Source organism: Bidens hawaiensis, unplaced genomic scaffold, assembly GCF_021521415.1.
Source record: "Bidens hawaiensis isolate Kalapana, Puna unplaced genomic scaffold, B.hawaiensis_p1.1 tig00025636_1, whole genome shotgun sequence".
Taxonomy (NCBI): Eukaryota; Viridiplantae; Streptophyta; class Magnoliopsida; order Asterales; family Asteraceae; genus Bidens; species Bidens hawaiensis.
The window spans coordinates 64,595-83,182 of record NW_027494106.1 but is presented as its reverse complement, the minus strand read 5'-3'; the positions used below and the strand labels follow the sequence as shown (position 1 = coordinate 83,182).

At 34.5% G+C, this 18,588-nt stretch overlaps 2 protein-coding genes across 4 annotated transcripts; one reads left to right on the top strand and one right to left on the bottom strand.

Moving 5' to 3' along the window:
- Window positions 1-7,322: 7,322 nt before the first annotated feature.
- LOC143571953 (uncharacterized) lies at window positions 7,323-11,322 on the bottom strand. Of its 2 annotated transcripts, none has more exons than XM_077057245.1 (8): window positions 11,095-11,322; window positions 10,907-11,009; window positions 10,328-10,432; window positions 9,656-9,741; window positions 9,330-9,568; window positions 9,069-9,249; window positions 8,796-8,979; window positions 7,323-7,758 (listed from the first exon to the last, which is right to left on the bottom strand). In XM_077057245.1, exons 1-8 carry the CDS (start codon window positions 11,145-11,147, stop codon window positions 7,453-7,455), a joined length of 1,257 nt encoding a protein of 418 aa, XP_076913360.1. In that variant the 5' UTR covers window positions 11,148-11,322; the 3' UTR covers window positions 7,323-7,452. The 2 variants fall into 2 exon arrangements, with proteins under 2 accessions (XP_076913360.1, XP_076913359.1); XM_077057244.1 differs by having other exon boundaries at window positions 7,549-7,741; window positions 11,095-11,319.
- A 1,559-nt stretch (window positions 11,323-12,881) lies between these two features.
- LOC143571952 (uncharacterized) lies at window positions 12,882-18,321 on the top strand. 2 transcript variants are annotated; one of them, XM_077057242.1, is made up of 4 exons: window positions 12,882-12,995; window positions 16,550-16,727; window positions 17,869-18,052; window positions 18,129-18,321. In XM_077057242.1, the coding sequence occupies exons 2-3, from the start codon at window positions 16,566-16,568 to the stop codon at window positions 18,031-18,033; spliced, it is 327 nt and encodes a 108-aa protein (XP_076913357.1). In that variant the 5' UTR covers window positions 12,882-12,995; window positions 16,550-16,565; the 3' UTR covers window positions 18,034-18,052; window positions 18,129-18,321. The 2 variants fall into 2 exon arrangements, with proteins under 2 accessions (XP_076913357.1, XP_076913358.1); XM_077057243.1 differs by lacking the exon at window positions 12,882-12,995 and having other exon boundaries at window positions 16,524-16,727; window positions 17,869-18,056; window positions 18,136-18,321.
- The last annotated feature ends 267 nt before the right edge of the window (window positions 18,322-18,588 follow it).

The following is an 18,588-nucleotide window of genomic DNA, read 5'->3' as shown; positions in this document are numbered from 1 at the left end:
GCCACAACTGTTAAGTATTAGAGTCATGTTAAGATGGTGTTTGGTATGCAGAAATAATGTGAAGAATAAAATGGGTCATTGTGAGGAAATGAAACGCGATTTTGGTTGGTTAATGGAACATAATCAACGATTACCCAAGAAATCTCATTCCATCAAAATCATTCCCCCCCGATCGCCTTCTTCTTTGTTTCCCCCATTCCATTCCCCTTTCACTCTATTCTAAACAATACACCACCACCACCACCTCAGTCGTTGCCACCACCCGACCACCATCGCCACCACTATCGCCACCAACACCTGACCACCGTAACCACCTAACTGCCTGACCACCATCACCTGACGGCTTGGTTATGAGCAAGCATATAAGGCTCATTTATGAGAAAGTATAGATGACTCGGTTTATGAGCAAGCACAGAAAGTTTCGTTATGAGCAAAGCATAGATGACATAGAAACAAGTAAATAATGAAATGTAAAGAATGAATGCGTAATGTTAAGTTATGTAAGAATGTTTGTAAGTTGTAATGAATTATGACTTATATTGATTGTTGAAGAATAACCTAATGATTAATGATTATGTAAACTAGAAATCACCCAGCGTGTAGCTGACTTCTAGTATGTGTGCAGGTATTGTAGATGACGTGACAAGCTTGAAGTGTGTACGAGACTATCCTTGTTGAAGATTAGATTATAAAGTTAAATGTAAAGTTTTAGTTTCCGTTGCAATTTGTAATTGTTAATATGATGTTAGACAGCGTTCATGAATAATTCCAACTAAAGTAGGGTGCCCAGGTTTAGGGCCTTACAAATGTTGTCTAAAACCATATACGTCGTACCTTGTAATTTTGCTTTAACGATGTGTGACAGAATAGTTGAATACCTCTTCGCCACATTTTATATTAAAAACACAGTTCTGCAAAAATGGAATCGAATGCATTAAAGTCCATTTATGTATTTTGATATGAAAAATGCTGACGAGATTTGATTAATTAAATCTAGAGAAGATAATGGTTTTTTAGAGTATCTTTTTACTAACAATCACGTTATTATCCCTTAACTTGTCCTTGGTACTTCTTTGTATTTACATACACACGTCGTTGCCTTTGAAGGTTTCTTTGTTTGTTTATAGAGCATCCACAACAACAAACATCCACAAAACGCCACATAATAACCACATTAAATTTTACACTTTTCTCAAAAACCTCAACTTTTTATACAACAACAAACCTTACTAAAATATATTATACTTGTATATATATATATAATATATGTATATTTGCATGTGAGAGAGAGAAAGGGGTGGCCCCACAAACATGCCACCTTGTAAGTTTGTTGTAAGTCTACATACACAAACCCGATTTTCATAAACTTGCTCCACAACAAGAGAAGTTTGTCATTCAAGTCCATTCATTTACCATATAGATTCAAACCTAAAAAAGTGAAGCTTGTTTGTTATGAATGCTCTATTATATACCACACATCATGCATACACGCATACCTATGAATATGCATCTCTAATTGTGGATCTCATTTTAAAAATATAATGTAATGGGATATTTTTATATAACTTTATTATTTGATAATTAATGGTTTTTATTATTAGTATTTTACAATGTGGACATCTAGATTTTCGTTCAAATCCTGAAACAACATTTTTTACCTTTTTGTACATTTTTTAGTTTTAGTGAGAACAAGCCATGTAGGCTCAAAAGAAGACAAATTTTCTTTAGCGGCCCATAATAAAAACTATAAGATATGACACAACATTCCACACTCAATCGTAAACCTAATTCTCCTTTCAATAATTTATTAGCATCACAGCCGCCGCCGTCGTCTACAACCCTAAATAGTAACGCTTTGTTGACAATGTTAGAGGAAAGAAACATCATCTCAATGTAAGCATTCTTTAGTTTTTGTTTCGTTACTTTTATTTGTTTAATTATTATTGCAAGGCAAATCCGTTTTGATTCAATCGAACGCTTCCGATTTTTTTAGCGATTATAGCAGGCTTACTTGTAATCAGTTTCATGATGCAGGGTGGCGAAGAACACATAAGCTATAATAACATGTTGATTGTTCATAGCGTTATGGATATGGTAATGCTTCATTTCTACTCCTCTTAGTAGGGATGAGCAAAATTGGTACCGGTACCGATTGGTACCGGTACCGTACCGATCCTGAAATCGGTACCGATTTGGTACCGTCGGTACCGAATCGGTACCATGGTTTTAAGTTTCGGGATCGGTACGGTACCGGTATTTCCCGATTTTTTACCCTCGGTACCGGTACTATCCCGGTACCGAACCGAATATTTCGGTACCGGTACCGGTACCAAGAATTTCCAATTTTCGGGATCGGGAAAATCGGGATCGAGAAAATCGATACCGGTATCATCCCATGCTCATCCCTACCTCTTAGTGTGTTGTTTGGGTGGTTTGTTTGTTCATCTCTTCTAAATCATTTTGGCGCTGAAGAGTTTTGCTTCATATTATAAGGATTTTCCATGCTTATTTCATGAACTTGTTTGTCTGTCCTGCAGAATTATGATACATTTGTTTGTAGCTAATGAAATTTAGAAAAGAAAATTACAATTTGAAATCCATATTAACTTGATTATTAAAGAAAGTCCTTTTTAGAACGGCAATCATATAGATACACTTATTTAAATCTCCACCTAAATATACACCATATACATTAATACCCGAGTCATTAAATTTAGTTACCGTGTGTTTTTATAAATCCCAACATCTTCACTCAACTAATGTGGTAAATCATAGATTAAAAATGTGACTTGGATTGGAAGATTTCTTAAAGTTGATAAATCGTTTTTTTTATATTTTGCCAACCTCCATGTTATTCAAAGCATGAAAATTACTTTTAAGTTCTAGCATTATTATATAAGGTCATAGTTTTTGAAATTATTTTTTTGCCAAATTTTAGGTTATTTACAGGTTCTTGGAATAATACTACAGCAAATTTGAGTGGAACACATTTGACGTTAGTATTAAAAGTCCTGCTAACTTATCGTTACTACCTTTCACGTGTAACGTTGAAAACATAATCGACCTGCTGAAAGCAAAAAAAAAAAACAATCTTGACGCAGGTGTTCATAAAGGTTAGTGATATATTACTTTAGTAGAGCATTTAATAACTACTTGTTGATATTAAAATACAATTCAATATTTATTAATGTGTTATGTTTTCGTATCAATTTGTATAGATCAACAAAAAGTAGTGATTACATCGATACATAAGGTAAACAGATAACAAGTTGTGTTGCAGCTAGTTGCTGAATGAGGGCTTTGTAGCAGAAGGGCATAGCTAATGGACCTGGACTTCTTGGACTGTTGACTTCTGGAAGAACTTTATATTAAAACTCTCTGGACCCATTTACTCACCCAGTGAGTTTTGCAAGTTGTTATAACCGAGTATTCTTCAATTGTTGGGAGTATTCGAGATATTTTTTATATTGTTCTTGAGAGTGTTTCATTTAGAGTGTTTCATCATAGATCATTGCAATAACAATAGTGATTTAATCTAATTGTATTGGTTTATATCGGTGGCGCAATCTTCCTTCATATAAGTTTCTTTAAAGATTGTTCTGTATTTGTGTTTTAAGTAATCTCAAGTATGGTTTGTAACACATAGTGACAAATGTTGCACTTCTTATATGATGGTTGGAATGGGCCGCAATGGTGATTGACCATGTTGGTCATCATCACACATTCCAGTCATGTGGTAAGTCAATATATCTCTGCACGCATGGTTAAAGGATACAGCCTTCTAATATGACTTACAACATTCAAATAGACATTCAATGTGTTGTTTATAGTAGTCATACGTGTGCATTTGGCATTGCGCCATGTATCAATCCACAACCACTGAGATAGCATGTAGCGCGTCCTTAAATATGGTCATAAAATGAGCAACGTCTATTAAAAATAGTGTAGCTAGTAGTAGTGGCGGACCCATAAATTTTTTTCATGGGGTGCGGATTTTTTTAAGTGTCATTTAAATATCATTTTATAATTTTTTTTTCCGGTCGGGTCATACTAAAAAATGATAATCAAATTATATTTCATATAATTAACAAAAAGTATGCCAACATCATTACAAATGCATAGCCAATGACATAATTATAAAACTTTAACTGGATGGTCGTAATGTCTGTTATTTTTTTAGCATCATACTATAATAATAACTATTTCACCGACACAAAATAGTTAGATGAAGTAATAACGTAAAAAGGAACAAAACTAAATACACTAAGAAAATACAAATAAATAAACGAAATGCAAAACCAAAGCAAAATAAAAGAATTTATTTAAACTTTTGTTATTATTATTGAATATTTCACATTGAGAAGAAAATTAAATTTGACATGGGATTTGACAAAGGAAAAAAAGAAAAGATATCACCGCACATGCCAATTTCATTGCTTTGAATGGATTAGATTAAAAGATGAAAAACCAACCATACTAACATAAAATACACCAAAAAGCCTCATCATCTTCTTCGCAGCCTCCAACCAGTGACGAGACCAATCGCTTTTAATCGGAGATCTGAACAAAATTTTTCTCTCGAATTTTACAATCGTATGTTGGTAACTTTTTTCAATAATGAATGTACAAAACATGATAATAGAATTGGTCTCTTTTAATATTATTTTAGTTTGTATTTAACGGACGCGATAAGTAATTTTATGTTTTATCTTTTAAAGGGTGCTTATATATTTTTAGAGAAAACTATGATTTGTCTCCCTGTGTAATTTCGTCGGGCGAACCACTAATCCCTAAAAACTAAATTGCGCATGTTGAACCCATTTGTTTTCTCGGTGGGCTACCGTTGACACCTTCCGTCAGTTGACTGTCGTTGACTTGTCATAAAAATGTTGAAATGACCATTTTACCCCTAAACCTTTAATTCAATTTGAAAACAATATCAAAAAATAACATAGAGGCTTGGATTCGAACCCAAGACCTCTGGTTCAACAAACTCAAACACAACTATGTGAGCTAGACCAATCTTTGATATTTTTATAGAATATGAAATATATAATTTCACATTCAACACTTTATCTTCCCTTCTTCATCTTTCCCACTTCATTATCAATTCAAAACCCACTTCATTATCAATTCAAAAATCTATTCTAACCAAACGAGAAAAGTTAGTTTTGAGTTTATCAAATCATTACCCATCTTCTTCCCCACTTCATTTTCCCCTACTTCATTATCAATTCAAAAATATTCAAACCAAACTAGAAAAGTTAACTTTGAGTTTATCAACTCATTACCCATCTTCACACCACCTCTTCGTTGCAACACCATCTCTCAGTCGCACCCCATCACCGTCGTCGCACTCCGTCATTGTCACCGTCACCGTCGTCGCACCACTTCATTGTCACCGCCGTCGAACCCCGTCACCGCCGCCGTCTCCACACCATCTCTCCGTCACGGTGACCTTTCGTTGAATCTAAAAGACAAAAGCTTGTTTTTGTTTAACCTTTTGTATTAAAACGGGGAAAAGGTGGTTGCCGGAAAAAATATCGTTGCCGAAAAATTGGGGAAACAGGACGGAGAAATGTTGTTTGCCGGAAATTGTTATTATTAAAAGTTATTAGTATTTATTATTGTTTTTATTATTATTATTACTATTACTATTATTTATTAAGAGATTACCATAATACCCTTGCCAACTAACGGTTAATGCTTGGTCAACTAACGATAGTTGCTCAGTTCGCCATTATGAAAAACACATGGGTTCAACATGCGCAATTTAGTTTCAGGGGTTAATGGTGCGCCCGACGAAATTACACGGGGATGCAAATCATAGTTTTCTCTATATTATTGCAATAAAATAATAAAACTTGTTATTATTAAAATTAATAAACCAAACAAGGGGATAAATAAAAAGGAATGTACTTTAATACGGATAGTTTGTAAGATTAAATTAATAAGTAAAAGGAAATAATAAACAATCAAATAAATAAAGTTACTTAATTTGACTACTTATGTATGCCAGCTTTTACTTTGGAGTTACTTTTACATAAAAGGTGACTCATCTCTTCGTTTTTGAAGGGGTTTATCAAAGAAAGATGTAGGTTTCTCAACACTCATCAATCATCATCATCATCGAAAAAAAATTCTGATCAATCAAAACTCACTATTTTCTTTTTCTCAATGGTTTCAAAAGTTTAAGGAGGGTGATTGAAAAGTTTTATGAATGGCCCTCGGAATTTTCACGTACGTATAATACTAAAATGGAAAAACTTAAGGTGGGCGGCTGCCCCCTTCGCTGGACTTTAGGCCCGCCCCTGGCTAGTAGAATACTAAAGTTCTACTACTCTCACTTCACTGACTATCAATAAGTGCTATGTATCTCTCAAGATTGTGATGGTACTTTAAAAAACTCTTGAGAATGTTGATCTAGATATTCTGAACCAATCGTATAATCACATGATTTGAAACATCTTCGATATTGTTCAACTCACCGCACTACAAGCCAACCACTCACCCATTCTCTATAAGTTAGGTTAAACTAAACAATTTTGTTTTATTGACACCGAATAAATGGAATTCGTGTCCTTAAATAGACACTGTGATTAGGGCTATTCACGAACCGAGCGGATTGAATTTAAAGAAACGAGCGAAATCTTTATGCTTGAACATGGTTTGGTTTTGAAACCGAACGGCTTGGTTCGGTTTGATTTTGCTTGATTTCGTACAAAGTTTCCAATTTTAAATTTCTAAAACTTCAAAATATCGTTAATTCAAGACTTTCAACTCTAAATTGTCTAAACTTTCATCTTTAAAATGTATAAAACTCATAATTAACAATAAAACATGTACATAAAACGAGTGGCTGTGGTTTAAATTTGAACTTTGAATTCAACACAAAAGAGGGAAATTTTAAAAACTTTAAAAAATAGTATACTTTTAAAAACTTTGAATTCAACATAAAACGAGTGGCTATGGTTTAAATTTGAACTTTGAATTCAACACAAAAGAGGGAAATTTTAAAAACTTTAAAAAATAGTATACTTTTATATATATACATAAAGTTTATATATAAAACTAATATATAAAAATTAATTCGAGCAAAACGAACCGAACCAAACAGAGCGAGGCTTTGCTCGTACTTGGATTGCTTTTAGACCGAACCGAGCCGAACGACTCACTTGCAAACTGAGCCGAAATCGAACGAGCATTTTTCGAGCAAAATTCGAGCGAACGATGAACGAGCGGCGAGCAGTTTGGACAGCCCTAACTGTGATAAAGTATTTGAAAGCATATGAACAATCACTAAAATAGTAAAATGTCCCATTTCAAGTTACAAATAACTTATTCCACACACAAAAAAAGTGTTTCACCATTTTTCAAAAGTGCTCTTGCAAACATTACATGACAAATTCGGGCACTGTAATTTTGGGTCTTCTTACCTCGAGAACAATCAAATCAGTTGCTTGAGTTAGCAATCCCAACCAAATTAAGCATATTACGGTCTTCTTTAAATCTTTCGAGCACTGTACCTTTTAGGCCATCTCGCTTTTCTTGTTGAGCACCCTTTAATACAATCCCCCAACATTCTATCACGTCGGGGTATATATGGTTGTTTCTCGACAGGCACGGGTTATTGAAGGTGGGACCCGTGAAAGTGTGACCATTATCAAAGTTTGATGAAATAAACAGGTTGAAATGACCTGCTCGCCCTCCAAAACCGATGCCATTTGGGATGCTGTCTGAACTGAAATTTACAGCACGCTGCATACAAGAACAAAGATTTTGCAACATAGTCATTTACTCATTTACCAAATAGATGTGTAAACTGTAAACGAACTCAACTTACTAAAAACTCAAATCAAGCAGAGCTTAAAATGAGCTCGATTTAAAGTATAAGCTCGTTTTAAAAAACACAAGCCTGAGTGGGGGTGCACATGAAACCGAAAAACTAACGGTTTAGTTTAATGTTTTCGTAAAAACCAAACTTTCGGTTCGGCTTTACAACAACAACAATCGCACCCAGTAAATCCCCCAAATAGCAAAAGCTATTGGTAGAGTTTGGGAGGGTGTGGTGTACAGACCTTACCTCTATCCATGGTGATAGAGAGGCTGCTTCCAGAGAGACCATCGACTCCAAAGCAGACATCATACAAACATATATGTACCAATAACAAGACATACTGTAAAAACGCTGCATAGTAAATACAACCACATAATCATAGAAACCATGCACACAAAAAAACAAGAAGGCAATCACATGCCAAGTGGATGTAATTATTTATTATGAAAAAACCGAACCAAATTGATGGATATTTTAGCCCAAATGTATGATCGATTAGTTATTTATAACAAAAAGATTTAGACCCAAATTCGTTATTTTGGGGGTAAAAATTCCAGACCAAAATGATAAAACCAAAAAAACGAAATGCTTTCATAAACTTCAAAACCGAAATTTAATTCGGTTTTTGGTACGGTTTGAGCACAAACTCCATGAGCCTAGACGAGCCTATAATTTGTATAAATATAATAAATTTTATTTAAAAATACTTATATATATATATATATAATAACTACACATATATAATAAAGAAAAAATTAACTAAATAATATATATATTACGCTATAAACAAAATATATAAATATAAACAAATACGAATATAACTATATATGTATATAATTAACAAAATAAGAAACAAGCAAAGCCCAAGCCTCACCAAGCTCGTTTATACGCCGTCGCAATAACATTTTTCTCCACTAAGATCATTTTGTTAAAAACATCACCAAAAATATATACTTACCCATTGTATATTGTTGTTAGCACCAGTAGGTCGATAAATCGATGCTTTAGGATATAACTGAAATAAGAAAGATTTCATGTCACCATAAAAGTCAGCATGTCTTTCCCAAGGCTGAGAAGCATAACCTCCGTATACATAACCTTCCTTGTCCTTAATAATCAACACAGTCGGCCCTTCAGCATTTCTGCAAATCAAATAACATAACAGTTTGTGTTTATAAATAAAATTTTGTAAGTTTTGATAGAAATAAACTTGAGCAAGTAAGCTACCCACGAAATATTGCCCAAAAACGTGTTGAAACTTAATCCGTTAAGGGAACTATGATACAAAAGTTTCCATTCACTTAATTCTTGATGTGAAAGCGCTCCTCCTATAAGCCAAGCATATTCTTCCTTTAATAACAGCATATTGTAATCAATGTGTTCTTGGTGGGTCAGATTGGGAACTTGAGAATCTGATAAATGGAATAATTATACATAGCAATGATGACATACTATAATATTAGTAAATATGTTGTTATTGGAAAATAAGTACTTGAAGAAGAGGGCTTTAACAAGCTTGTGAGGAACTTTCTCGCAGATGGAACAAGATGTAACCAGCTTCTGAAATCCTCAAAAGACATACTTTTTTCAGAGTTTCCTTCATTATCTTTTGTAAAATTGGCAGCATCAAGGAATATGCTAACCGGCTTGTGACTGGATACTGAAGATTCATCTTCTTTTTGAGAAGATATAGTATCTAGTATTCCACTTATAACAGCTTCCAAGTCAGACCTGCAAGCCAATGCCGAAAAGCAACGACTGTTTATACCATTGCATGAGAATAATCATAAAAGGACGATAAGACTTGAATCCATTTACCTCATTAAATTGCCATCACCATCAATGTCACATAGTTGATAAAGAAATTCATCAATCTCAATTTTAGTTCCTTTTTCATAAGTTCCCTGAATTGCATTCAAACAATAGGTGATGAAATTCTCTATTAACTACCAAAGTTTGAGCATCACATCGTCGGAAGTTAATAAGTTTATTATACCAAATTAGGCGAAATCTAACTTATAGACTATGGACAAACAGTTATCGAGCAAGAGCTCGAGCCTTGTATGGGAAGCTCGTTTAGGCTCGTCCAACCTTAACAGGCCCTGTACAATTTTGAATTTCACCTATTTTGGGCCTCTGTTTTAATTTCACACTGCATAGCTGAGCTCGAGCTCAAGCCAAGCTTTGGCTTGTTTAAGGTCCTACACGAGCTCGAGCAAAGCTTAGGCTCGTTTAAGGTTTTTCACAGTATCTATATAAAATAATTAAAAATGTCTATAAACTAAGAAAAACATAAACGAGCCAAGCCTGAGCTTGAAAAAATGATTCACGAGCCGAGCTCAGGCTTTAGAAAAAGAGCTTAATACAAGCCAAGCTTGAGCTTGAACTCGAGCTCTCGTAACTCAAAAAGAGCTGACCTCGAGCCTAATGAAGCTTAGGCTCGTCTCATCTACATCTAGTATAATAACAGACACAGATAAAATAACATACTTTAGCAATCACGAGGTCTTCAAATGTGAGTTGCTGATCCTTCCGATTCTGCGTAACTAAATCAAACAGTCTATCTACAAGAGGACCTTTAATTCCAGTATACACCTAACAAAACGTAACGATTTGTAAATAATTAACCGGCATAGGTCTTCCAAAACCTAACAATCAATTAACAGCGAAAACAAGCCGAGCCGCTGGCGAGCTACTCGAGATCGGAACAATAAAAAAACTCGAAACGAGCTGTTTTAGTTATTGAGTCCAGGCTCAAGCCTTGTATGGGAAGTTCGATTAGGCTAGTCGAGCTAGCTTAACGAGCCTTGTGTATATTAAGTTTTACCTCTTTTGGAGTTATATGTTTTAAATTCACACCACACAGCCAAGCTTGAGCTGAGCTGAGCTTTCGCTCGTTTAAGGTACTCGTGAGCTCGAGCGGTTTTTCTCAAAGTACATAAATACGATTAAAAACGCATATAAATTAATTAATAAATAATAAATGAGTCGAGCCGGAGCCTTTAGAAAAAGAACTTGAAACGAGCCAAGCTCGGGTTTACACGGATGAATTAGAGAAGAAATTGAAACCTTGAATACGGAGATGGAGACGTATTTACTGCCGCTTTGCGACTGAGCGGCGAGTGAATCGAACAACGATTTAAGGTCATCCAGCTCCTTCTGAGAGAACAATCTGTAAATTGAATTCAACAAGATGATTATTATTATTATTATTATTATTATAATAAACAATATATAATAAAGTAATAATAAGTTACCTGGTGGCGGAAGTGAAACGAGGATCGGCGGCAGGTGACTGAGCGTTTCCCATATTATTGCCGCCGGTGATTGACGGTTAGGGAAGGTGTCAGTTTATACAACGGACGTTGGTGGCTCATCGGGTTACGAACCGGTGTTTTAAGAGGAAAGTGATTTTTTTAGATCTGAATTTGCTTACGTGTAATGTTGTAATGATAATGATGTGCTGTTGGATGTGTGTTTTGTGCATTGCGGGTTGTACTTTGGTATGAATTTAATACATTTTTTACTTTAAAATCTTTTATTTGGTACAGTTACAGGATTAGTCTTGAGATAATGGGACACATGTAATTTGCATCATCAACTTCTAGATTTTAAACTTTCACACGTATTTCAACCTTCAATTTCATGTTGGTGTTTTCTTTTTCTCTCATTTTTAACATATTTCTCACCTTAAATCCAATAAATCTTACTAAACACCATGTCAGTAGGTGGCCCTTACAAAAGAAAATGGTGGTTTAGAAATATCGAAATTTTAAGGGGTGTTTGGTTCGTGAAATTCGTCATAATTGAATTGGAATTGGATTTTGAATTGAAATTGAAATTCGAAGAATTCATTCATAATATATTTGGTTTACATTAATGTATGGAATTGGAATTTAAAGTTATCTAAAAAGACAAAATTACCTATTAGAATTAAAAATAAATAAATAATATTCAAACTCAAATTTGCCCTCACAAATTCGCATGAACTTCGTCATAATTCCTCCTCCGTCAACGGCTACCATAACCACCAGAACCTCTATCAACTTTGCTCTCAAGAGCCATAAAACCTATGGCGCGATTCGCAAAGAGTTTGACGAAATTGATCGGTAGCTTGTAATGGCGAACTTGACGAGACGTACAAGTTTTTGGCGGCAGAGGTGGAGAGTGTTGTCAGAGGAAAGGTTAGTGGCCGCAGCGTTAACGACGATCAGTTGGATCAGATTTCCAGTGAGAATGAGAATGGGGCTGGATTGAGGAGACGGACTTTTTAATGATTAAGACCATGGTCATTTGGAAATTTCCTTAACATTCCAAAGATTGCTAAAACTTCCCTTCCATTCATCGAAGGATTTAGAATTTCCTTAGGTAAAGTATTTTAATTTAATTACATTCCGACCAATAACAACCAAAATATGTTGAAAGAATTTAATGAATATGCTTAGTTAATTCTATATATATTAAAAACCATATTTTTACACTCACTAAAAAAACTGTTTATCAACTCTTCAATTCTATCCACACATTTGTGTTTGAACTCCTCTTTTCTACCACAACTTTTCACCCTTCACTTGGTACATCTTACTATTTCTATCATTTCAAGCAGTCACATTCATCACTTAAACATACAACTCACAAACCGCTCTACTCGGTCCAACACGCCTCATTCAATCAGGTACCTATCCTCCTTTGTGATGGTAATTCTCTATTAGTCGAAGTCCTTTGTTGTTCACCTTGAACGTCCGTCAATTTATAAAATAAAAGTTAATCAAAATGTCAAACAACTAAGAAAAACTATTGTCATTCTCATTCAACATGAGTTTCACTAATACATATTATGTATTGGGCGATCAATAATTCCAATAGGCCTAGTCAAGTCAACTAATTTTATAACTATCACTTATTATAATAAAAAAAATGTTTAGCTGGGATTTTTATAACAGATGAAACTTTCGGACTAAAGGTATAAATACTATATTAGACAACATTTTTTATTATAATATCCATCATCAAATAGAAAAACAAAATCAATTAACCAGTTTCCGATCAAACACTCTTGCTTGCCACAATACTCATCACGCTCACAACGATTCGATATCACCTGATCTGATTCACACAGTTTAACATCAACTGCAGCTCAGATTCACCGTTCTCAGCGGTAATAATCCTCTTTTTACTCTTTAATTAATTCAACCTCTGTGTATGCGTACCTTACCTACATGGATTAGTAATATTCAGCACACTTTCAGTTATATTATTTGTGTTATAGTTTTCTAAAATGGGATTAATATGATGGCGTATGCTTCTTAGGGCTTGTAGTTCAGATTATTTAACTCCAAATATATAACTTTGCAACTTATTATCGCATACTTCAAGTTAAGTTTTCATCTGCTTCTTAGGGATATTCAAAATTATTTTGAAACTGCTCAATTCGATTGATTTAAACCGTTAATAATTCATTAATGAATATACCAGGGCTTCGTCTAGTTTGTCTTGACTCGAGCAAACTCCCGATTTCTCCCTCGACTTCAAAAATGCTTCCTTGGTGTTTGTGAGTGTATCGGCTACCCGCTCCGTAACAGTTGTCCCATCCTTCACAAAAAATGATATATAACTCCTATGTGCTTACTTACACCTTCCGTGAAACACTGGATTAGTTTATGGTAAACGCGTTATCACGATTATTATCATTGTTGTGATATCACCTGTGTAAATCAAGTCATCGGTCATCCACATAAATATTAACAAACAAACACCTTCATGTGGTTTCTTCTTCATGAACAGTCTATGTTCATTTTTGCTTCTAGTACAGCGCCTTTCGAATCTTAAAACACCTTATGCTCATTGTTTGCTTTCCCTTTTGATGTAGTCTCCGGTTGTTGTACATGTACATCTTCGTCCAAGGTGCCATGCAAAAACGCAGACTTCACGTCCAATTGACAGGCGTTCCAGCCCCGTTGTACTGCTATGGCCACCATTAAATGACTTGTATCCATCTTAGCAATTGTAGCGTATACTTCTATGTAGTTGACACCGTAAACTTGACAATAGTCTTCCGCCACCAAACGGGCCTTGAATTTCTCAACTTCACAAAGCTAATTAAGTTTAGTTTTAGTTTTAGTTTTGTATACCCATTTTACCCCTACACATTTTGCTTCCTTTGGTAGTTCAAACGTCAGATTTCTTTCTATGGATCTGATTTCTTCATCCATGGCAGTTCTCCATATGACACTGTTTATTGCTTCCCGGTATGTTAGAGGATCGCATTTAATATCTTCTATGGCATTTATCTCATCTTCATCTGTAGCTTCCATCTCAGTTACATAGTCGCTTAAGTAAACTGGTGGTCTTCGGTTTCTACCCTCCCTTGCTCCTGAACTACTTGACTTGTTGACACCAATAACAACAGGATCATTTTGTAATTGCTCACCTTCAGTTTCATCACCATTTTCGTATTCATCTTCCGTATCTGTTTTTTCACCAAAATCTTCATTATTACCGCACATTAGTTTTGCTTTAACATCGGCTTCATCAGCTCCCCATTCCCATGTTTAGTTTTCTTTAAAGATTACATCTTTGCTTGCTATATCCTTCTTTGTAAGTGGATTAAGCAGCCTGTATGCTTTTGATTCTTCAGTAACCCTAGTCAAGACACAAAGCACACTTTTATCATCCAACTTAGCGCGCTTTTCTTATGGTATATGAACGTGAGCAAGACATTCCCAAACCTGGAGCTGTTCTACTGTTGGTCTGGTACCACTCCAAGCCTCTTCCGGAAAAACATTATTAAGAGCTTTCGTTGGACAACTATTCAAAACATAGTAAGTCCACACAACTACTTCAGCCCAAAGAGTTTCTAGTGCCCCTTTTGCAGCCAAAGGGTCACCACCATATTCATCACTGTTCTATTCTTGCGCTCGGTAACACCATTCTGTTGTGGGGTGAAGCGTGTGTCAACTGTCTTCGAATACCTTGTTCCTTGCAAAAACTTGCAAAAACGATTAGACATTTTGGAGGTAAACTTCCCTCCTCAATTGGTCCGAAGGCCTTTAATGACTTTAGCGGTCTCAACTTCCCCCTTGCCTTTTCACCTCCGACACGTAGCAAACATCTTGTTTAACATAAGCTGCTAAGCAGTACTGTCAATGGATAGTTTTACTTTGCCTTTACCTCCCGCATTCATCCTTGGCTGTTACCCAGCATACCCAAGTGAGTAAAGGCCAGATCCAAATTGATGAATTTCTCCTTGCTACTAGACATGTGGTTTGAGCATCCTGAGTCTAAGAACCACAAATGACTTCTTTGTGTTTCATCAGACTGTGCCATAAATATCATTTCATCTTCACTGACATCTGCCATCAACATTAATTCCTCATTTCAATAAAAACTGCAAAGTTTGCCTCCTCTGATGGACATTCATACGAAAAATGTCCAAGTTTATGACACCTGTAACATTCAATAGTTTCTTTGTTGATTGATGATCTTCCTCGGCCTCTACCTCTTCCCCTTGAACTTGACCTTCCTCGACCTTGACCACAATTACTTGAACCATCGTCATGATTCACTTTTAATACCTATGATCTCATGATTTTCTATGAAGTAGATGTCATCTGCTTCTTAGGACTTCTAATTTGGATTATTTGACATTGCAAGTAACTATCTCACACGTCCAGTTACGTATTGTGTTAATAATTTGATATGATTTGTTTTTTGCTATAATATCATTAATTCTATAAATATGATGTTATCTGCTTCCTATGGTTTTTAATTTAGATTATTTGACTTTGCAATTAACAATCACACTACGTTTTGTGTTGATTTGATTTTGTTACATGCTATAATCTCATGTAATTGTATGAACATGATGTCATCTGCTTATTATTTGAGTATGCAAGTAACCATCGCACACTTCCAGTTGCATTTTGTATTGATTTGATTTAATTATATGTTATAATCTCACGAATTCGTATGAATATGATGTTATCTGCTTCCTAGGGCTTCTATTCAGATTATTTGACATTGCAAGTAGTCATCGCACACTTCCAGTTACATTATATGATGACATCTGCTTCTTAGGGCTTCTAGTATGGATTATTTGACTTTGCAAGTAACTATTGAGCACTTTCAGTTACATTGTGTTGATTTAAAATAGGTAATATGCTATAATCTTGTGAAATTGTATGAATATGATGGCATCTGCTTCTTAGGGCTTCTAGTTCAGATTGTTTAGCTTTGCAAGTAACCATCATGCACTTCCGGTATCATTTTGTGTTGATTTAATTTAATAAATGCTATAATCTCATGAAGTTGTCTGAATATAATGGCATCTGCTCGTAGGGCTTCTAACATAGATCAAATGACTTTGCAAGTAACCATGCAACACTTCCAATTACGTTTTGTTGATTTGGTTTCGTTATATGCTATAATTTTATGAAATTGTATGAATATGATGTCATCTTCTATCTAGAGCTTCTAGTTCAGATTACTTAACTTTTCAAGCAGCCATCGCAATGCGTTAATAACTTAATATGAAATCATCTATATCTCCTCCTGGATTTATATACCATATCGTAAATAAAACAGTAATTTAGGGAAATAATCAACATTATCCATTTTAAGGGTTCTCTCAACAACTAGACTTCGTAGAATAATATGTTTTGAGATTTTGAATTTTTCTGATTTATGTTCCTAGAATCTTTCTTTTCTTAACAGGAAGTTGTGTCTTGTGATGTCGAGGCCAGTGCTATTGGTTTCATTGCTATTGCTAATGGTGTTCACTTCTCAGTTTGAGTGGAATCAACCCCTTGTAAATGAGATTGAAGCTAGGCCAGTGGCTCTTTCAGAAAAGCAGCAATATATGTTAGAAAGGGAAGAAACTGTCAAAGAGAAGGTAAGGTCCTCTTCCTACGTTATATCCTGGACTCTTGGTTAAGGAAGTGTTTTGTTCTTTGATTTTCCTAGATTAGTGCAGTTTAGGTTTCCCATGAAGTAGTAGCTATCCATAAATATTATAAAAACTGTTGCGGCTGATTGTGAATGTTAATTGTAATGCTCACTTTAGATTTAACCTCACTGCTTCAAGATACATGTGCATATATGAAAATGAAATATAGAATATTAAATGCTAAGTAGTGACTACAAAATGAAATTTTCAAATTGTTGGTCTTTTAATGTACATGCTTCATTGTAATAGCGTGTGATACTGTTTTTCTGCCACTCTGCCACAATTCTAGGTTTTTCTGTTGTATTATTTGGATTTTATGCAAACAAATGTTCTTAAGTTGTAATGATTTAAACTTGGGGACTAAAATTGTAACATGGTTAAACCATAAGAACCATCAATATAATTACTTATAATGAAAAATCACAATTTTGTTTAAAAACACCATGTGTAGGGACTTTTATATGCAAAATATTGTTTAGGGACTTTTGTGAGTAAAATAAGAAAGCACATTGGTTTTTTATGACATTTGCCCTTTTTATTTTAAGTAATATATAAGATTTTAAGAAATATGTAACTTAAATATTTTATCGCATATGTATAATAATCAATAAGTTATTAATGAACAAAATTATTTAGGCCCAAATTTATTATTTTGGCCTTTTTTTCAGCCCAAAATTTTCAAGTTCAAATGGCAAAACCGAAACTAAATGGATCCCAAACTGAAACTGTGCACCCCCCTAGTATGACCGGTGATAATTCCCACCACGCACTAAGATGAGACGTAGTATTTCCTATTTGTTTACTCGGTGGGACACAGACTGTTCTGCTTTAGTTTATTTACCACGAAATCGGTAAATATAAAAAAAATCATATTTCTTTGAAAATTAATAATATTATGAATATGAAATTAATCCTAGTTTTGAGGACAACAAAGATACACATTAAGAAGGAAATATCAAAAGAAAGAATCCTTGTTAAAAAAATTTGTTTTAGTAAATTATCTAGAAAAGCAACAATTTCTCTACAATTCATTCACATTTTTAAATTTAAATATCTAAACCACTTATTAATTATCTTGTGATTGCAGATAATTCTTTCCCAAGAGAAGCAAATTCAGAAACTTAAAACACTTGTGCAGAGTCTAGAACAACAGTTACTGGCATGCAAGGGCAAAGATGACATTCTGAATGACACTTCAGGCTCTTTAACCGAACTACTAACCGATCTAAATCATAACCAGATCATGGAGTGATCAACATTGCTTTCTGTTTGTAAGTAATATTCTGTTTATATTTTCATCACAAACTTCTTGTGATTAATTCCAACTTTAACCTTCTGCATAAACAGGTATCAGTGGAGTAACTTTGAACTATAATAACCATGTACTTTAAAAACAGGTTAGTCATCAACCATAACTCATAAATTGTAATATTAACACTGCATTAATATTAATAGTTGCCAGCATGTTACTCTTGTGTGTATTTAAGAGTTTTACCTGTAACATTCATGCTTCCGTCTATCTTATAAAATTTCTAAATGATGCCCGAAAAGAGTTTACAAGTTTTGAAAGTTAAATGTGTGATGTATCGTATGAACTTATTTACACATCTATCACGAACGCCCACATGTTACCATTAGTATACCAATGCCATCAAGCCATTCAATGAAAGTTCGCCACGTCATCACATTTGGCGGCTTGGCGCTGATCTTACGGCTTAGGGTGCAAAACCAATAAGATTTGGGAAGCATGTCGAGCTATAATTGGTTTTAATACTTTTTAAGAAAGTTAAATCGAATAATATTAAAC

Excerpts from the sequence above, each read along its gene's own strand:
- LOC143571952 (XM_077057242.1), top strand. The coding sequence starts at position 16,566 with ATGTCGAGGCCAGTGCTATTGGTTTCATTGCTATTGCTAATGGTGTTC. Across the intron at positions 16,728-17,868 it reads AAGAAACTGTCAAAGAGAAG|ATAATTCTTTCCCAAGAGAA; the intron begins GTAAGGTCCTCT and ends TTGTGATTGCAG.
- LOC143571953 (XM_077057245.1), bottom strand. The coding sequence starts at position 11,147 with ATGGGAAACGCTCAGTCACCTGCCGCCGATCCTCGTTTCACTTCCGCC. Across the intron at positions 11,010-11,094 it reads CGTTTCACTTCCGCCACCAG|ATTGTTCTCTCAGAAGGAGC; the intron begins GTAACTTATTAT and ends TTCAATTTACAG. Across the intron at positions 7,759-8,795 it reads CTAACAACAATATACAATGG|CGTGCTGTAAATTTCAGTTC; the intron begins GTAAGTATATAT and ends TCTTGTATGCAG.